This window comes from Mirounga angustirostris, unplaced genomic scaffold (genome assembly GCF_029215605.1).
Source record: "Mirounga angustirostris isolate CCGP_5_RB_7025 unplaced genomic scaffold, mMirAng1.0.hap1 SCAF_8, whole genome shotgun sequence".
In the NCBI taxonomy this organism is placed as follows: domain Eukaryota; kingdom Metazoa; phylum Chordata; class Mammalia; order Carnivora; family Phocidae; genus Mirounga; species Mirounga angustirostris.
In genome coordinates this window covers 143776789-143796655 of record NW_026991716.1, presented here as the reverse complement: position 1 = coordinate 143796655, position 19867 = coordinate 143776789, and the positions used below count along the sequence as shown (strand labels likewise).

The window sequence follows — 19867 nt, the reverse complement described above, 5'->3', positions numbered from 1 at the left end:
CCTTGAAGTTTACAGACTATGAGTTTCTAAATAAATGCAACTATATGATGGTCGTATCTCCCATGCAGATACTTTTATTCTAAATACTCACCTAGCTCACACACACCACGGTCATCACATAAGTGAGTTAGCATGCCTGCGACTACAATGCGTAAGGCTAACAACAAGATAAACCTGGACTGTGGGCAGATTTGTTACCTGTTACACGTACACATTCTGATCAGGACCCACGTCCACCAATAGTCTATTCCCATCCTCGTCATCTGTCACCCCTGCTAATGCTGGCTTCTGCCTCCTTCTGAGACGTCTTCCTTCTCCCTGGAGCTCAGCACCCTCTGGCGCCTCTGACGGAAGCCCTGGGGTGTCCCTTTTCCCCCTTCACCCTGAGGTGCCATCTTTCCTCCTTGGTCCCTGCCCTTCACCAAGGCTGCTCCATCCGTGTCCCAAGAAGGTGGCCCTTCTGCACATTCCCACACCTCCTGCTTCCCAGTGGGCAGCCCCCCTCTGGCCCCAGCCTCCACCCCAGCCCAGCATTCTTCTGGGCGTTTAACAAAGTCCTATCATCTCCCTAAAACCTTTTCGTGCCCCCCTCTTCAACGAGGCAAGTGTCTCCAGTCCCAGGGCGCACAGGAGGCTGCCAGGCTCCTCTCCAGGACACTCTGCTCCAGACCTTTGCTCACACGCTTCCTCGACCTTGAGAACCTTCCTGCCCCTCCACACCAATGCACCCAGCTTATGTGACTGTCCTCACAAGCCTACGCAACTTATATTCTGTTGTATTTAGTTTTTGTATGAGCATCTCCCTCAACTGAACCTTGAGCTCTGCCATGTCTGGGATACAATACCAGCAGGCACTTAGTGAATGTTTGTTGAGTGAAGAAAATCCATCAATAATTCAAAGAACTATTCACCCATTCCTTGGTCTCTCCATGAAATTCCAGACAAACCCTGCCTCCCTCACCTGCTCCCGCAGTCAATATGAGTTGAGTCCGTTAGCCTGGTCCTGTGGTTCCCCTCCGGCTGGCTCACTTGCTCCTCCACGGCCTCTGTGGACCCTCTGCCCACCTCGCATCCTCCTCATATCTCTTCTGCTTCTGCAGGGAGGGGCCGGGCCTCCCCTTGTGTCTCCATCCGAATCATTTCTGCCCTCCCATCCTGCCTCCCATGACTTCTCGAAGCCCTCCATGGTCTCAGCAAAACTGAGTCTTCATATTCTCTGAATCTCGTGATGTTGTTTTCCCTTTTGCGTCACATTTGTCTGTGAGAACTCTTGACCATCTCCCAACACGGAGTTTCGGTTATTTCACAAAAACTCAAAGGTATTTGTATAGAAGGCCTTCCACGAGGGGTAGATGACAAGCATGGTCCCTCCAACTTGGAGGTTTAGGATTCCGGACATAAAGGATGTGCAGCTCCTGGATGCAAATCAGGATAAGACAGGCTGATTTGCAACTGACCTTTGGTTACTCTCTCAGCTCAGAGCCTTTGTAAGTGAGACACCTTCACTTACTTAAGAATACCTCATACCTTCCAGAGAGGCCCTTGAAGATTGTCCTAGAGATAACGGGCCGGATTCTCCTGACCCCGCTAGGAGTCTGCTGAGGCATAGATGGCACTGAGGAGTGCGCCTTGAGCCAAAGGTCCACGGAAAAGGACCCACAGGCTGAGAGTAGGTCCAGGAAGTACAGGCAAAGCGCTGCAGAGAACACTAGGGCCACCAGTCCAAGCCCATGTCCGGCGTCAGAGCCCAGACACAGAGGGGACGCAAGCTGTCCTGATATTTTATGTTATTTTATCTTATTTATTTTGTTTTATTTTTTTAAAGATTTTTTTTGCAAGGCTGGGGATGTGTCCTCTGTGACTGGGACCTTGTGGTTTCCTGACCCAGAGGCCGCCTGCTGTCGAGTGTCTGAGGGAGGGGATAGGCTGACCTGGCTTAAAGGGCAGAAGCTGGACTCTCTGTCCTGGTGCTAGGGGTGCTCGGCCCCTCCCTGCCCGGAGGGTCTCCCTGATCCGTTAGACCCTCGAAGATGAGAATGTGGGCAGAGGAGCCTGGTTTCAAACTTCAGGCCCAAAGACCACCCTTGTCCCAACACCGAGAGCAAAGGCCAGCTTGGTGAGGACTGCGAGCAACAGCGCAGAGTCTCCGAGTGTCCCCACGGCAGGGATTTTGCTGCCGTGGATGATTTCACTCGATGCTGAGTGTTCGCCAGAGTTCTGATCAGATCGCTGAGCACATGATCCTGTCTGCTCCTGTTGATGCTCATGGGAAAGTGTGCCTGATGCCAGGGCTGCCCAGAGCCCAGGCCTCCTCGAGGGACGGGAGGCCTGCAGGTCAGCCTGATGCAGACACGGGCGGCGGCTGCTTGGGGAACATTTGGCTGGTGCCAGCGGAGGTTCCCGGCAGATAGCACCTTCCCATCTGCCCAGCCAGCCACTCGGCTGCGTCCCCAGCTCTCCCTGGAAGATCGCCTACGGCACAAGGGCCTTCTCTCTCCTCTTCCTGCTTCGAACTTCTTGGTGAGAAGAGTTTGAGAATGTGCCCAAGAACCCCGATGCGGGGCCCGGACAGAGAGTCACCCCCCCCGCCCCGCTCTGGTCTCTGCCTGGTCAGCGGGTGAAGGATGAATGGCCAGCGCCCGAGGTCACACCAGTATTGGATTGTAGCAGAAAGTAAGTGATTTCATCTTGCTCTTAGTGCTCCTTTTCTACAGTGAGAATCTTGGCATTTCGTAAGGAATCATTAAGACAAAGTGTTGTTGTGACGTCTGCAAAGTGCTGTGTATGATGGGGTGTCCCACCCCTGGATGAAGGTTAAAGTACAGGGCTTCCCAAGCAGCCTAGGACTTGATCCAACAATCCCAACTCTCTTGGCCCAACTCCCAGGCCTCAGCAATAAATGCATACTTGTGTTACTTGCTTAGAGTAATTAAAAGGGGCAAGATTTAAAAAATCCATAATGTAGGGATGTATGTCACAATATATCATAAAAAACTTCCTGAAAATTGGAGATATATCTGAAAGAAAATGCTAAATGTAGAAATAACAAAGTTAAAAAGCACCTAATAAAGAGAAATGTGGTCAGAAATCTAGAGAGTCCCTCTAATTTGCTAAAATGAGCCCAAGTCCACAGGCAGCCAAGGCAATAAAAACAACCACAGATTATATAATCATCATTATTGGATGAAAGGAGCCTTGTCAGTGTTTTCAAAGAGAATCATTTTCTGGATCCTAAAACATAAAGGGATGTTCAGCAAAGAATGCAGGCAAGCACAGTCCAACAGAAGTCTGTGTGTGTTTTAGGGCAGTATGACATCCGGGACCCCTGACAGAGGCAGAGGGCGTGCAGTGGGAATGGGGTTCTGTGAACAGGTGGGGCGAGGAGGGCTAGGAGGCCGGAGAAGGGGGCTGCACTCAGTGAGGGCCTGGTCACTCTCTGCTTTACCCTGCAGGAGACCAGAAGCTTCTACTCCAGAGCTGGGGCCAAGGGCCTTCAGAGGTCCAGCCCTAACCCTAACCCTAACCCTAACTCTGGCTGGTGAGGGTCTGCTCCAGCCTGGGCTTCCTATTCAGGGCATGACACCGGCCAGAGAGAAGACACATGGTACCATCAAATGAGAGCTGAGTGAGTATAAGGTATTTGACACCCACTTCCAGCTTCACATCCAAATCAAAGCCAGAGAGGCTTCTTCCTCCTGAGACCCTTTCCAGGCTCACTTCCGTGCACCTCCACTGGCCCAACTCCAGACTTCTCCCAGAAGCCCCTCCCTCCCCGGGCCACATGACCTGTGTCCCCCGCTCCTGCAGGCAGGTGGGCATCCCAATGTCCAGCCCATCCAGTGACCACCCTGCTGCTCTGGTCCCCCTCCCCTGAAGAGCTACCCACAGGCATCAGGCCCACTGCTGGAGGCTCTTCCCGGACGCCTCTGCACCCCAGCTGTCACCCCCCATCAGTCACCAGCCCTGTTTGGGTCACCTGCTATTTGGGAATCTTCTAAGCCCCGTCTCTCCCTGTGGCCTCTGTTGGCGGGTGACCCGACCGACCGTCCCTCAGAGTGTAAAGATGACACACGGCTGTCCCTCCCCATCCACCAGCAATGACTGTCCTCTTTCAGGATGAAGTCCCAACGCCCTCACCTGGTGTACAGGGCTCCCCATAGCTTGTCCCACCTCACCCTGGCCCCCCACCCCTGTCCTTTCCCCAAAGAGCAACATAAATGCCTCTCTCATCTCTGCGACGTCGCAGTTATCGCTAGCTTTACGAAAATTCCTGTCCTCCTCTGTCTGGCTAACGGAGTGCTCAGAATTCAGCTGAGAGGTCCCTTCTTTGGGGAGATCCTATAAAATGGCCCTGCTCCCTGCAGGCAGCAGCCTGCCTGCCTCAGGTGCCCTCTCAACGCGTTCCCAGCGCCTTCTGTCCTCTCTTCCATGCTGGCACCTAAGACGACCTGTCCCCTCCCTGCGTGAGGGCAGGAAGGTGGGCTGATGACACAGCTGGAGAGTACCTGAGTCTGGCAATCAGGCCCTTTGCCTCGCTCCCTTCCCTGTTTGTTCTTCCCTCCCACCCATGTGGGATGAGAACGCACTGCCCGGTGAGCGCCAGAGAGCCCAGTGTGTGGAACCCCAGGTCCTCCACCTTCTGACCCCACCGCGGGGCTCCCCCTTCCTGGGCAGGAGCAGGGGAGCACGGCGGCCACACAGTGCCCCCTGGCGGGCAGGGGAGGCCACCGCCGCCTTCCCAGCCGTGTGGGCAGAGAGGGGCCTGTCATCCCGTCCCTGGAGGGTGACCCCTGCTCACCTGTTTCGCCTGGCCCTCCGAGCCCGCTCCGACCCCTCTCTGGAGTGCTACCCGCCTTCCCGTGGACGGTGCCTTGCTGGTTACTTCTCTCACAGAGAACCGAAACCTGACTCCATGTGATGCCCCTTCGCCTGCCACCCCCCCCCTCCGCCCCCGACTTCCTTACAGAAACACAGCAAAACAGCAGGAAGCTTCCCGCCAGGCTGCTCTGGAAGGTACAGCGCTTTAGCTAGGAATTCAAACCGTGGAGCAGAGCTGCCTCTGCGTGTCCCCCAGATGTTTTCCTGAAGTCCGAGGCATTCGTATTACAGAGGGGCTCTTTCCTTCCAGCCTCTGGCCACCGGGGGCACGAGCTTCTTCCGCTCCAGCCATCACCACCCTGCAGGGGCTCAGAGACCCAGCGGAGACCCACATGGGTTCCCGGGGACAAACTGCAGGGGTGCTGGGACCTGTCCACACCCGCAGCGAGCCGCAGAGCCCATGGACGAAATTCTGAGGCCAGTGTGAGTGGGATGCCCTTAAATAAAAGCGGATCTGCGTTCACTATAGGGCCATGGATCTCATTCTATGAGAACCTCTGCTAGCACCAGCCAAATGCTCCCCATTGCTCTGTCCCTCTGCCCCTCGCTGACCTCCTGCCTGGCGTCCCCGCCACCTCCACTCCACACGCTTCTAGAGATGACAACCCTGATTTCTGCTGTCCCAGCAAATACTGCGCGAGACTTCACCTGATCTGTGCAGCCTCCATTCTCGACCCCAACAAACCCCAAGCAGGCCCAGTTTGCCTGGAACAACTCTTGCCACACGAGGAAATTGTCCAGTAAGCAAACGAGAAGGTGTTCACTCATGCGCTCAGCAAGTGCTTGTTAAGTGCCCAAAGTTGCTCTGCGCATGCTCCCTACAGCAGGGACCCTAACAGCAAGCCTCCCTTCTCAAGAGATTTGCTCTAAGCCGAGAACGTACAATAGGTCATTGGGTGAAAGTCTGTCTGAGGAGCAGGGCAGTAGGACGGGCGTCAGGAGTGACGCTGGTGCAGCCGTGGAGGGAAGTCGCTCCTCTGTGTCGGTGGAAGGGTCCCGCTTCTCTGACAGGTGCTATGAGGAGGGAAACCGCAGGTGCCCAGCGGAACACAGCCCAGTTAGGCACGGGGAGCCGCCAAGAGCCCGCGGCAGCCCGGGGGCCAGACGGGTGTGTGGGGAGGAAAGGCCAGACTCAAGGCCAGAAAGCAGAGCAGATCACGGAGGGCCTATGGGCCAGGTAAGACTCTGGACTTTATTCTGAGCCATAAAGCACACAAAACTAAATGTGAGTGGCTACCACAGTGGGAATTGATTCTTTCCCAGTCTACAGGCTGGGAGTCCAAAATCAAGGTGTGGGCACGGCCGCTCTCCCCCCAAAAGCCTGTACTGGAAAATCCTTCCTGCTCTTCCGGTTCCTGGTGTTGCCTGCTGTCCTGGGTGTCCCATGGCCCGTGGATGCATCACGTGGCGGGCTTCCATGAGTCTGTGTTGTCTGTGTCTGTCTGTCTTTGCGTCTTTTCTCCTTTCTGATGAGGACCCCATGCATACTGAGTGAGAGCCCACCCTATCCAGCCTGACCTCGTCTCAACTACCCCTGAAATGACCTCAGAATGTTCTGGGAAGGACATGAATTTCCAGGGGACCTATGCACCCCAGTACAGAACCCACAAGAGACAGGAGTGACATGATATGCCTTAGTTTTCAAAGGCTCCCTCTGGCTGCTGCAAAGACGACTAGTCAGTGCAGGAGTAAGACAGAGACTTACAAGCCATTGAACCGAGAAGCTGTTGAATCGTTCGAGCAAGAAAGGACTGTGGCTGGTACCAGGGCGGACCCAGGGGCAGGGAGTGGAAAGGGTGTGAAGGGCTCAGACTGAGGATGGGCTTGCAAGGCAGAGTCTAGGAGACGTGCTAAGGCAGAGGAGCTGAGCCACAGAAAACTCCAGAAGTTTGGAAGAGTTGAGTGGCCACTTTCCTAGACTGGGGAGGTTGGCAGAGGAGCGGGTTCATGGGACAGCAATCAGGAGCCTGGGGTGGAGTGTGTGAGACGTTGGAGGCTGGAATCTGTAGGGAGGGAGAGAAACTGGGACGTCAGCACCATAGAGAGTATATCAAGGTCATGGCGTGGAAGGAGACCAGCCCTGTGGGTGGGCCTGGCGAAAGCAAAGCCCTGTGGTCTGAATCCCTGCACCTTCTAGTCTTACAGGTCAGGGCAACCAGGAGGAGCCTGGAAGAAAGTGACCAGTGGGACAAAGGAGCACCCCGAGAGAGTGACACGGCAGAGCCCAGTTAGTGACCGTGTCCCAGAGATGGGTCAGCTCTGGTGTCGGCCGCTGGGGTGTGTGGTCAGAGGACGGTGGGGAACGGATCCCCGATTTGGCACAATGAGGTCCCCTGTGTCTGTGGCCAGAGCAGCTCAGTGGTGTCTTGGGGATGAAGACCTGGGCCAAGTATCTCAAAAGAGGAGAGAAGTGGATTCAGGGAGGATTTCCAGCCCTTCGCGGAGGGTTTCTCTGGAAAAGAGGCAGTGGCTGGAGCCTGAGGTGCGGGTCGAGGATCATTACACAGCTGAAATGTTGGGCATTAAGATTATTCTAGTTCAGATTCCTTACGTGATCATGATGAGAGAAGCAAGAACAGTCAGTAAGATTAATGTCACGGAGATGGTTAGTTGAAGAATTGGGACAGAACTTGATTTCTTAACTCCTGGTCATTTTTCTACTAAAAGGGTAGCTGATGAGAGTAACTCCAGATGCTATTCTTCAACTGAGATATATGCGCTTAATTTTTTGGAGCTTTCTATTGAATTGTAAAATAAAGACAGGAAATGTATAATTGTACAAGTACAGTTTGATAAAATTTCACAAACTGAATACATCCATATAACCAACCCCCAGACCAGGAAACAAAACACCTGAGTGGAGCCCCATGGGGACCCAGTCTATGGCTTCCTCTAAGGGCAACAACTTCCAAAACCATAGATTTTTTTGTTGTTCTTAATTATTTGTACTTCTCTCTTGATTATGCTTTTATTGTAAAAGTATTATGTTTGTAAATGTCCTTCAAGAAGTACTGAAGTGATCCTGGTAATAAATAAAAATTCATTCTCAATAAACATTCACCCTCCTTCCAGTGAACCAGGTGCTATGCTTGGTATAGTTTTCAGTGAATCTTAACTGGAAAGTGTCAAGAGCTTGGTCACTGGTTGGAAAGATCTTCAGGGGCAGAAAAGATTTCCAGGTCCCTGTAGATCGTGCTGTTTTTCACATCGCTCTCCCTTGGGCTCAGCAGATGGTAGAGGGGATTCTTTTTCTATCAACCACCTGGGGTATGAGTTTTGGCGCTCATTTGGTGGGTAGGACCGAGGTATTTTAAAAAAGTGAAAATTCTACCTATTGGTTCAGTGTTTCCTTGGACTCCTCCAAAGTTCTAGATTTAAACATCATAATGAGCCCAACTTCCTCTGGATCCTACCAGAGGAGGTAAATGTGTCCTGGACAAGGAGCATTCGCACTTGAAGGTGAGATTACACGGACACTCATGAGGCCCCAGAGCCACGGATCGCCAAACCACAAAGCTGTTGGCTCCAGCCTGGAGTAGAGGAGTAAGTGGTTCTGGAGAGGCGCGGCCGAGCGCGTGAGTGGACCTCTGGCTCCATCGTCTGAGCCCAAGCTCCAGGGTCTGTGTGGTCAACCACTAGGAGGCACCCAGCCTTCCCTAAGCCTTTCCGTGTCTGAGGGGGACGGGACCCACAGGGAACATGAGCCAAGGGAGAACTGAGCCCACTGAGACATTCAGAGGAACCACCCAGTGAAAGAAATGTGGGAAAGAATGCTCATTTTGGATGAAGTCAACACGTTCCATCTGGGAAGTGTGCCCTTAGAATGTCCTTAGATCTTGACAGCCTGCCCCCCTTTCTCAGAGTTACCCTGTCTCTGTGCATCTCTCAAAACCATGGCCAAACCCCCCGTCATCTGATGCTCGTGAAGACAGCTGGGGGAAGGACTCCGTTACTCTGTTCTTAACGTTATTTACCGGCACGTATGGTTGCAGGTAACAGTAGGTAATTAACTACGAATGAACATGTCAAACCAGAAAGTAAAAATGCCTTGTAGGCTACAGACAATAAATTACTTTTATTCTTGGTTTGCTAATTAGGAAATCTGCAGCGTTTCCCTTCGCCTGACACATCTCTGGCTGTTCTGTTGTGCAGTTTCTTATATCACGTGAAGGAATTTATTGGTCCTGCAAGGGTGTAAGAGTGTCTGTAATTAAATACTTGGCATCGAAACATCAAACATTAATCAACAGAGTAATAAGACGCCGGAGCCTGGGTGAGCCGAGTACAAAGATCCTACAGCGAGGTACCTCGCCTTGAAATGCTGGGCGGATCTTCTTTGGTGTCCCAAAGTCCACAGGTGTGGTGCGCAGGCCCCGGGGGACAGAACGAGGGCGTCGGGGAAGGGCACAGCCTCGCAGGAAGGATGGTGCCGACTGGGGGCTCAGGTATAAACTTGGCTTAAAGAAACAAAGATTCATTTTGCAAACTCAACTGTTTTTATGTGGAAATGATCTGTTTTGAGATCCCACCAGGGAAAAGCACAAGGAGATCCCAGGTAGCCCCACAGAGGAGCTCACCCGCCTCTTCTTGTTCGTCTGTCATACGCCCCGAGCCCCTCTGCGAACTCTGGTCTGCAGCTGACAGGGGCCACGGAGCCCTGGGCTGAATGTAGTCCCCACAGAAGGCAGAAGATCCTCGGGAGGAAGATGGAGGAGATGCAAATGAAGCCTGGGTCCATATCCGAAGGGCTTCTGAAGCCCTCAGCCCCTGCCCCTGAGATGATGTGTGCCCCCCTTTGTGAGGAGAGCAGGTTTGCATCACTGAGTGACCAGCATGGGTCCTTCCAGTTCTGCCCCTTCAACTGGGCTCTGCAGCGGCTAAAGGCGGACCACAGACCCCCTTGGAATCATTCACCCCAAGCCGGGCTCAGGGACAAGTGCATGCAAGTCACACCCAGCACTGGAGGGGGCCCCAGTGTGTGCCTCCATCCCAGGACCTACTCCTCCCAGAGAGCTCAGGGGGCCGGGCTGCCAGGAACGGCCAGTGTGCGTTCTGACCAGCGGGGCCCCTGTGCTCCAGACTTCGTATGACTCAGGAGGAAAAGCCCTCCGTCCCTAGCTGGGCTGCATTGCTTCAACCGTCCAGAAAATACATAGAGTGCCTACTGTGTGCACATCTGCAGCAAGAGGACAGACAGGGTAAGCACATTCTGTGACAAGTGGGCGAAGGAGGGAACTCAGCGGCACCCCATGGTGAGAGGGGGCGGTCAAGCTGAACATCCCAAGCAGCCTGTGTTTTCCAAGAGCTGACGGATGCCACGGCTTCAGGGCAGAGCAGGACGCTGCCTGGTACTGCAGCGTAGGGGGGGATGGTTTTCCCTAAGGTGAGTGTGAAGGGTGTGGACCCCAGAGGAGGGGGGTGAGGGGGCGCATGAAGTAGGGATGCACGGAGGCCACAGCGAGGGCCTGGTGCCGGACACCGGGCTCACAACCCTCACGTGCCGAGCTGGAAGTCGGGCCGGGAGGTGTGTTCCACTGAACAGAGGCTGAGGACTCATGGGAAGGCCTTGAATGCCACGCTAGGAAGTGTGGCCTTCAGACGTAGACAGGACATTTTGAAGGCTTTCCAGTAGGCAAAACAAAAAAAGAGAAAACCACCACCTTCTTATATGCAGTTTGCAAAGGGGCAAATTCAGCTCCGCAAGTCCCGGGAAGATGGACATTTTCACTTTAAGTCAGTTCTGTTCCATTGGTGCTTCCTGCAGATGGATGTGCGGCTCAGGGGTCTGGGGTAAGGCGTTATGGGATGTGGCCTTTTCCCTCGGGGAACTGATGGCTTTAGCGATAAAACAGAACCTATCATCAATGCAAAAAATAGTACATGGGCACTGATTTAGAATAATTAAAAATTGTTCTGAATTTAATAACAACGCATTTCCCCCCACCCAAAAAAAAAAGGTTGCAGGGGACGGTCCCTCCTCCAGCACCTGGCTTCGCCCCCTAGAACTACACAGGACCCCACAGCCACGGCCTGTCCCTAGCTAATATGAACAGAGTGCTTTGCATGTGTGAACAGCACATGAGCGGTGTGATGTGTCCGTTGTGTGCGCAGTAGGACGGCGTGTGTTCTTACATATTTGCGGTAGGGCTGAAGACAAGACTGCACAGCGAAACAAGTTAACGAAACCATGTTTCCACGTGGGACACATGAACATCGAGGCTGCATATAGCAAATCCCCAGTAATTCCAATGAAGGCAGGGCAGATGCTTTTGAAATTAATGGTTGAGGTTCTGAAAGCAGAGACCTTTTTACAGGAATACGTGTGGTTTTATTCCTTTCATCTGTACATGTACGATGTAAACAGAACCACTGAGGAACCCATGGACTGAGGTTCTTTAAGAAACGGGTTCTCTGCATGGGTGGAATCTGTGTTTGCTCTTGCAGTGTCTGGTTTCAGGGTCATCCAAGGAGGATCCCTCTCCTTGACCCCCAAATATTTCCTGTCTCAGTCCAATGACAACAGACATTTGTGGCACTCGGTCGCGTCGTTTAACACTAGCTGGAAACCAGTTCGCACAGAAGTGGCCTGGGGTTGTTCGTCCCACAGGAGTGGATGAGCTGAAAAGGAGGTGTGCATAGAGAGAATGGGCGCCCGGGTGCCCGATTCTCTCTAGGGGTCCCAGGCTGGAAAGGAGAGAGTGTGAGATCTAGCGGTCCTCAGGGCTGGGACGCTGGGAGCTAGGCCCTCCCAGAGAATTCCCACTCAGGAATCAGTCTTCCAGGAGAAGCAGTGGGCCCCCAGCGATGGCAACGGGGCCCCGCGTGCCCGGGGGGTATCCTCACGGCGAGGGAAAGAGTGTGCCGGGACAGAGCGTGACCGGGGCTGACCAGGCTCTAAGAGATCATTAAGCCCCGTGATTGTAGTAACGACCCAAACAGACTTTTGGGTGCAGCTTCTCAGCATCAGGCTACAGCTATTCCGAAGCTGAGTATGACATCGGCCGAGTCCCAGCCAAGGAAGACACGAGAGCGTGGCCTGCCCTGAGACGTGGGTCTCCGGCTGCGCGTCCCCCAGCTTCTCTGGGCCTTTACTTGCTCCTGCTTCACACGGTGTCAGATGGTCATTCTGTCCCAGGTGTGGTGTGTTCTCCTCCAGACGAGGCCTTTGAGCCTGGGAATGTTCCGGCAACATTCCCAGTCACAGCCCATCCCTCTCCTGACGGAGGTGAAAGCACATGGCCTTCGTCCTGCGGGCCGGGGTATGCCCCTCCCTTCGGGGAGGAGCTCAGTGCGTTCTGGTCTCCTTCTGGAAGTTTTTATGTGGAGGCTGACCTTAGCTTGGAATGCCTCACGGGGACTCTTCATCCTTCAAGCCTCATTGGCGGACGGGCTGTTTCCAGTGTCTTCAGGTCTGTGGCCGTGCACCTGCCACGTGCATCCCACGGAGAGAGCACGTGGAAATGCAGGTGGGAGATCACGACTCTGTCTACATGGCTGTGTAGAGATAATAATTTCTTTGCAGTGCACTGGTGGAGAGTACATATTATTAGTAATTACTATTACTTGGACACATTTCTGGGCCAATCGTGATACATCCGCGTGACTGCCCAGGGAGGCTGAGAACTGTACTCCAAATAAAGTGTTTTCAAGCTGGAAGAGAATGTTTAACGGCCTCTTTTCAGGATAAAGTCCGTGGTCCCCGAGAGCTCTTCCAACGGGAGCTCCAGCTACGTTCTGCTTTAGAACCACAGCCGTTAGGTTGACCAGGACCTCCGCTTCCGTCCTGGATGAGTGGCACATATTTTAAAATAATTAACATGTCATATTCTATTTTCATGTCACGCATGTGTGTTTGCATATGATACATGGCGTAACACATTACTTTGCCTTTTAAATCTTAGTACAGCGCAAGTTAACATTTTAATTGTTTATTATAGACATCAATTAATATAAATTGATGCCTCTGCAAAATAGCCTGGGCTCTGTGCAAATAAAATACCCAGCACTGCCTTAATTATAGAAGTTATTTTATCTTTAATTAATTTCCGTGCAATAGCGGTCATTTCAATTTTCCTCCAGTACAGCTTACGTGTCATGGTCTTACAAGTCCAAACACCCAAATAAACATACAGTTACGGATTTAAGCACTTGGAGAAAAGGTGGAAAGGTCTAGTGCTTATTCGGTACAATGTCAGGTTTGGTGATGTCTATTTTAATTGGGAATAGAGTTTTCCACTGAATTTTGGGTTCAAGACTGAGAAGCTTAAATTAGCCATAAACCTCTTGGCTTCTGACCTAGATAAATGAGATGTTATAATGTGATAAAAAAGGAGAGGAAATCTTGGGCAGAAATGAGCAATGGAGTAGGAATCCTATGTCTATCTGTACTCAGTGTTACTTACCTGCGGCTGAAATGAAGGAAAAATGTATGACATTTTGTATTCCTCTAATGTACAGGAAAAAATGTAACCCCCATGTTCTCCCCTGCCCCAACCCCACACTGGTCTGCTGGTTCATTCATTTATTCCAACAGGGCACCCAATGCGGGAACAGGGATTAAAAAGCAGCCCTGAGGTTTAACTCCTGTTTCGGTGGGTGAGGCGGACGGATGGCCACGTCAGTGGGTGTAAAGGAGGAAGTGCTCATTTTAAGGGGCACCAACGCTGGCCTGCAGCCCCTGGAGAGGGGAGACTCCCCCTGGCGACCCGCACCCCGACCTCCCCTTCGGAGCGCAGACACGCAGACCCCACGCTCTCTGGACCGGCCGGGCCGCCGGCAGCCCCAGCAGGCCTGCCGCAGGTGCGCCCGGAGCGCGGGGGCGCGGACTCTGTCCCAGCCGCATCCTGCCGGCCTCTGAGTCCAGCAGGCTGGCTCCTCGGGGTAAACAAGCGTTCTTCTCGTGGCCAGCACAGAAAGGGTCAGACTCGGACAGTACTTGGACACAAAGCCTCCTTCCCTCACGGCTGTAGAGGCACCTGATGCTGCTTCGCCGCAGCCCACACAACCTGACCCCGCCCGCGACCGGGCCCCACCGCCGGGGGCCCCGCCACTCTTGGCTCTCCGAAGGTCGTGCACCCCAGTGGTGCTCATGGGTGTTTCTTGCTCCTCTGCAGGGCCCCCCGGCTTCCGTCCAGAACCACCCAGGCCCGGACCCTCTGGGGCCACTTGCTCCTTCTCCTAAAAAGGTCACGTGGCACTTAATCATACAAGACATATGAAGGACAGGGACACAAGCAGCCACCACCCCGCTGACATGGACAACCTTGGTGCTGGTCACCCCGTGCGGGGGGCACGTCTAACCCTCGCTGGGCTTTGATGCTCCTCCCCCTCCTCCTCCCTCCCCTCCTCCCCCTCCTCCTCCCTCACTTCCCCCTTCACCTCCCCATCTGCTCCCCCCTCTGCTCCCCCCTCTGTTCCTCCCTCATCTCTCCCTTCACCTCCCCGCTCTGCTCCTCCCCCTCTTCCTCCCTCCCCTCTTCCCTCCCCTCTCCCTCCCCTCCTCCCTCACTTCCCCCTTCACCTCCCCTCTCTGCTCCCCCCCCCCCGCTCCTCCCTCACCTCCTCCTTCAGCAGCAGGAGGCCAGCCTTTGGACACCATAACACAGGGGAAAGACACGTGCATTTCACAGGTGCTCCTTCTATGTCCACGGACTACGTGGCCACACCCGGAGCTAGAGCCTACCCGTGGCTGGTCCTGCCGTGGCCATGAGTGGTGTCACCTTGTCACCTTCCTCCTTCCTAGAGGATTTCTTTTCCCTCAGCTTAGAACAAGGAAGAAAATGGGTGATTGTGAAAATCTCCATGGACAACTTCACTCTTACCCACGAGGAAGACAGTCTGTTCCGCGATGAGACAAGGGTGACTGCCGGCTTGGCTGCCCGCTCCAGAAAGGGGCCCAGGCCGCGTGGCGCCAGCACCTGCGAGCACGCCGAAGAGGCTTTGTCCAGTTTCCTCCAGCACAGGGCCTTTGCCCCACAGGCAAGCGGCCCTGCCACACGTGGAGATACGAGAACGTCTTCACTCCCCTTAACGTGAGCACTTCCTCCTTCATGTCCACCGGCGGTGAAAGCCGCGTGACTGGGCTGTGTGCCACGTAATGCCGTGTGTGGGCCCCGATGGCGTGCCTTGCCACAGGAAGGGTCCTCGGCTGGCTCCTCCCCACTCGGTCACCACCACTCGTGTCCTCTCCCCCATGGTGGCCTCTTCCTGCCGGAGGCTCAGTCCTGACATTCTCCTCCCAGGGAGGGCTTGCGAATTGGTCCCCGACCTGTTTGTCATCCCTACACCTACTCCCCCCACCACATGCTTTCCTCAGTCAGACAGAACTATCGGCTGCTGTGAGCGTCTGTAAGTCTGAAAGAGGCAGGATGAAAGAAATGTAAGTAGCTCTCCAGATGAACTCTTACTGAGCAGAGAAAATTTGTAATGATGCATTTGGTTTCTCAACGAAATTTTAACAGGAAGACAGATACTCAGCTGAAAGAGGATCCAGGGCCAATGGCTGCGTAAGCGGCCCTAGTAAATACCCAAAGCCTCATTAGACCGTGTTCTTCACCTCTCAAGAGGACAACTGACTGGCTTTCTTGGTTCCGTGGTGAGAGGAAACCCAGGTTTGCAGACCATCCTCAAGAGCCGAATTTCCTGGTCTGTCCTTGTCCACTGACCTGCAGAGCTGGGAGAAGGCCAGGCTCCTATAGCCACTGAGTGCTGACCCCCCACGAAACAAGGCTCTGGCCAGAACACCACACTGTCTCCTCTTGATAGGTTTGTTTCCAAGGCTGGGAGGGTGGGTGGTTCCATTCAATTTGGTTTGTCCTACTCAATATTTCCCACACAGCTTTTGTGAAATGGTAGCTGATAGAACAGAAATTTTAAGAGGGTTTCATGATCAAATAAGCTTGGGAAAGATGGCATATTTCTTGAAGCTAGAAAGAGAAAAAACACTTTCAACCGTGTTTCATCCAGCTTCCATGATTATTTTGACTCTGAATCTTCTTCCCCTCCCCCCCGCACACATGAGTGCCCACACACACACTCTCTCTGCTATAATACCTGTTAATGTCGTTGAACATAGTTTGAAAACATTGCTGTAAATTGCAAAGATTGAATTTCTTAATCACCGTGCCAGATCTGTAAATTCTGCGTGCTCCTCCTGGTCATAGCAGTAACAGCACCGAGAAGGTGCTCATTCATCTGTTGACGCTGCTTGTTCACAGCTCTTTTGGACACGGTTCTCGAGCCACTGCCCAGCCTGTTTGCAGCCTCAGGATCAGAGGCCAGCCATACTCTGCGGTTGGCTTCAGCTGGAAACAAGGTCGCTGGGAACAAGGTGTCTCCTTCACTCCTTGACTCTGCCCAATTTCAAACCTGGAGAAGAAGGTGGGTGAGCAAGCTGGACCTCCGTCCCTCCCTCTGTCCTTCCTGACCACTTTCGCTCTGGCCAGACCGACTTCACTGAAAACGCAGTATCGAAGTTTCCTCCCATGGCATCAGTCAGAGTCTGCCAAACCGCAGCATTTCCACCGAAATAAGCTCTGTATGCCTCCTTAAATGATAAACTGTGCACCAACATACTGACATTGTCAAAGAAACAAGTCAAAATTGCCTGAACTTGGAATTTTTGATTAGCATGTTGTTTTAGGACTTTGGAATATCAACATCTCCCCCACGAGGCTTTGACTTTATTACCCTTTCCCCCTAGGTCATAAGGAAACATCATGCCTCACTATCGGTTCTGATTTTCTCAAAAGCTATCTTATTTTCTTTCTTTGGAATTTCAGAAAGATGCCAAACACGCACTTTCTGGGTATCTTTGCGAACTGCAAGGCACGATCTTCACGTCATCTTTGTTTTCACAGAATGTGAAAGTTCTAGAAACTAAGATTTTTCTTAACTATTTTTCTTGCAAGTTACCATGTGTTGGAGGGAACCCAGCCTCTGACCACTGGGGATATGGGGGAGTTACTGGTGGCCATCGCAGGTATCTGATCCAAACTCCTTAAGCTTCTCAGGCCAGTAAGACCCCTGCTAATCATATTAACACCAGCGCTTCACGCTTTTGCATGTCCAAATTCATCTAACTGTAGACAACTTGACATTTGCTTTTTCTAAAGAATGTTCCTGGTTTAGGCCAACAGGATTCACTGCACCTCCAGCCCTAGGGCAGAGTAGCCCTCAAGAGTATTGGTGGTGAACTGCCAACACTTTGAACATGTCTCTAAAAGGGAGAAATAGGCAGGTAATGTCTGGAGAGACAGACTGCACAGGGAGGCCCGGGTCTATTTTTGCAGGGGGAGCAGAGAGGTGGGTATCTGGTGAGACTGTCTGATGTGCGGGAAGGCACAGACCAAACGGCTGGCCATAGGATGTGGAATCTTTTATGGGTAAGCTCCTCTTGATGGCGATCCCCCCTGCCCACCTGCTAATGCGTTTCTGATCATCAATTTTTAGAAAAGAAAACCGTATTTCATGGCAGAGGACAAACCTCCGGGGCCCATCCTGAAGCCGCTGGTGTTTCGCGTAGATGACAGCACACCCGAAATGGTGCAGAGTGTCCTGCTGGAGCGTGGGTGGGACAAGTTCGATGAAGGAGAGCAGAACGTGGAAGACTGGAACCTGTATTGGAGGACCTCCTCCTTCCGGATGACCGAGCACGTCAACATCAAGCCGTGGCAACACCTCAACCACCACCCGGGCACCACCGAGCTCACCAGGAAGGACCATCTGGCCAAACACCTGAAGCAGATGAAGAAGACGTATGGCACGCCCCTGTATGAGTTCATCCCCCTGACGTTCATCATGCCCAAGGACTACAACAAGTTCGTGGCCGAATATTTTAGGGAGAAGCACGTGCTGGGCGCCAAGCACAGCTACTGGATTTGTAAGCCTGCCGAACTCTCTCGCGGGAGGGGCATCATCATTTTCAGTGACATTAAAGACTTAATCTTTGATGATACATATGTAGTACAGAAATATATCTGCAACCCTCTCCTTGTGGGCAGATATAAATGTGACCTCCGCATCTACGTTTGTGTCACCGGCTTTAAGCCTTTGACCATTTATATTTACCAAGAAGGGCTAGTGCGGTTTGCCACAGAGAAGTTTGACCTCAGTAATCTGCAGAACAATTATGCCCATTTGACCAACAGCAGCATCAATAAATCTGGGGTCTCATATGAGAAAATCAAAGAAGTGATTGGTCACGGCTGCAAGTGGACCCTCAGCAGATTCTTCTCCTATCTTCGCAGTTGGGATATGGATGACCTGCTTTTGTGGCAGAAAATCAACCACATGGTTATTCTCACGGTGCTCGCCATCGCTCCCTCGGTCCCCTTCGCAGCCAACTGCTTTGAGCTCTTTGGGTTTGACATTTTGATTGATGACAACTTGAAACCGTGGCTTCTGGAGGTCAACTTCAGCCCCGCCCTGTCCGTAGATTGTTCGGCGGACGTATCAGTGAAGAGGAAGCTTATCCATGACACGATTGAGCTGATTTACTCACAGGGTCTAAGAAACGAGAGGATGGAATGTCGTGACAGTGCCAAGGGGAGCCGCAGCGTCTCCCTCGCCAAGCTGGACATGGGTAGACTCAACAAGGCTTGTAGCGCTCTGTCCTGTGAGTCCCTCTTACAGCTCACAGGTAGGACATTTAAGGATGAATCTGCTGTGAAGAAAGCCATAAAAATATGTCCTGAAAATAAACATGCCTCCCAGCCGAGGGAAATGACGAGCAGGAAGAAGGACCTACTTCTGTCAACAAAAGAACCCCCCAAAACCAAGCCAAAGCTAAAGGGTAGACACTCGACCCATAAGACGCTCATTCCATTCATGTCACTCATTCAATCATGCGTGGGCAAGACCAGCATCTCCCCGTGCCTCCCCTCGGACAACAGCAAGGTGCCGGATCTCCAAGCAGGGAACTTTGTGCTCATTTTTCCTTTCAATGAAGCTACTTTTGGAGCTTCTAGGAATGGATTAAATGTCCGAAGAATAATCCAAGAGCTCCAGAAGCTAATGAATAAGCAACATCCCCACATGGCAGAAAAGGAAGCAAAAAGAAGGTAAAAGAGTTTTGGGGAAACCAGGGATTCCGTCGCCAGGGACAGCAACAGCTCAGCCCTTGACCTCTGCATTCAGCACATCGACCACGTCATTGGGACCCCTGATGTGGGTGCGTATGTAAATATAACTACTCTGCAAATTTGGACACATTCACATGGTGATTAAATTATATGATATGAGTGGTTTATTTGCTCTGATTTCTTGGGAGAATGCCACCCAGCCTCTTGCCTGCACTTGGAAATGCTTTATTACAATTATACAGTGCACTTATTTAAACATGAAAAGAAAAGATTACTAGAACATTTTTAAGGACTCTTATGTGAGAACAACACAAAAAAAGACCAAGTGTTAACTTTTTTGTTTTTTAACACACCATTTTTTTTTCAAAATTATTTTTGTCAACTTAATGATTGAACAGTCATCCAGGGTGAAGCCAATTGCTGAAAACCTCCCCCCAAAATACCCAAATGACTTTATCAGTCCTAGGTCCTGGGCCCTAACTCAGACACGGTGCCACATAGCTTCCCACTGGGGACATCCATCAACCATATTCAAAAGGTGGCCCCCTCTGGGTTGGTCCCCTCACTGATAGGTTACCATCCCAGCATGTGACCTCAGAACCTTCCAGATGCAGCTGTGTTACCATTCCTGCCTCATAAGAAAGCATTGATGAGTCCTAAGACACAAAGTCTCCAGCATTTACTTGAAAACATTATGCTGAGTGAAAAAAAGCCAGACACAAGAGGCCACATGTTGCAGGATTCCATGCCGACGTCTGGAGTCAGCAAATCCATAGACACAGAACGCAGATTGGTATTTGCAGGGTCCAGGGTGGGGGGCTGGAGAGCAACTGCGAGTGGGTAGGGGGTTTCCTTTTGGAAGACAAGAATGTTCTGGTGATGGTTGCACATCACCATGAATGAATGTG

General features: G+C 52.2%; 1 protein-coding gene across 1 annotated transcript; it reads left to right on the top strand.

Annotated features, from left to right (window-relative positions):
* The first annotated feature begins 573 nt into the window (after positions 1-573).
* Positions 574-19079, top strand: TTLL2 (tubulin tyrosine ligase like 2). Its single transcript, XM_045865455.3, has 2 exons — positions 574-2673; positions 17329-19079. Exon 2 carries the CDS (start codon positions 17347-17349, stop codon positions 18940-18942), a length of 1596 nt encoding a protein of 531 aa, XP_045721411.2. The 5' UTR covers positions 574-2673; positions 17329-17346; the 3' UTR covers positions 18943-19079.
* The last annotated feature ends 788 nt before the right edge of the window (positions 19080-19867 follow it).

Coding starts and splice junctions, on each gene's coding strand:
- TTLL2 (XM_045865455.3), top strand. CDS start 17,347: ATGGCAGAGGACAAACCTCCGGGGCCCATCCTGAAGCCGCTGGTGTTT.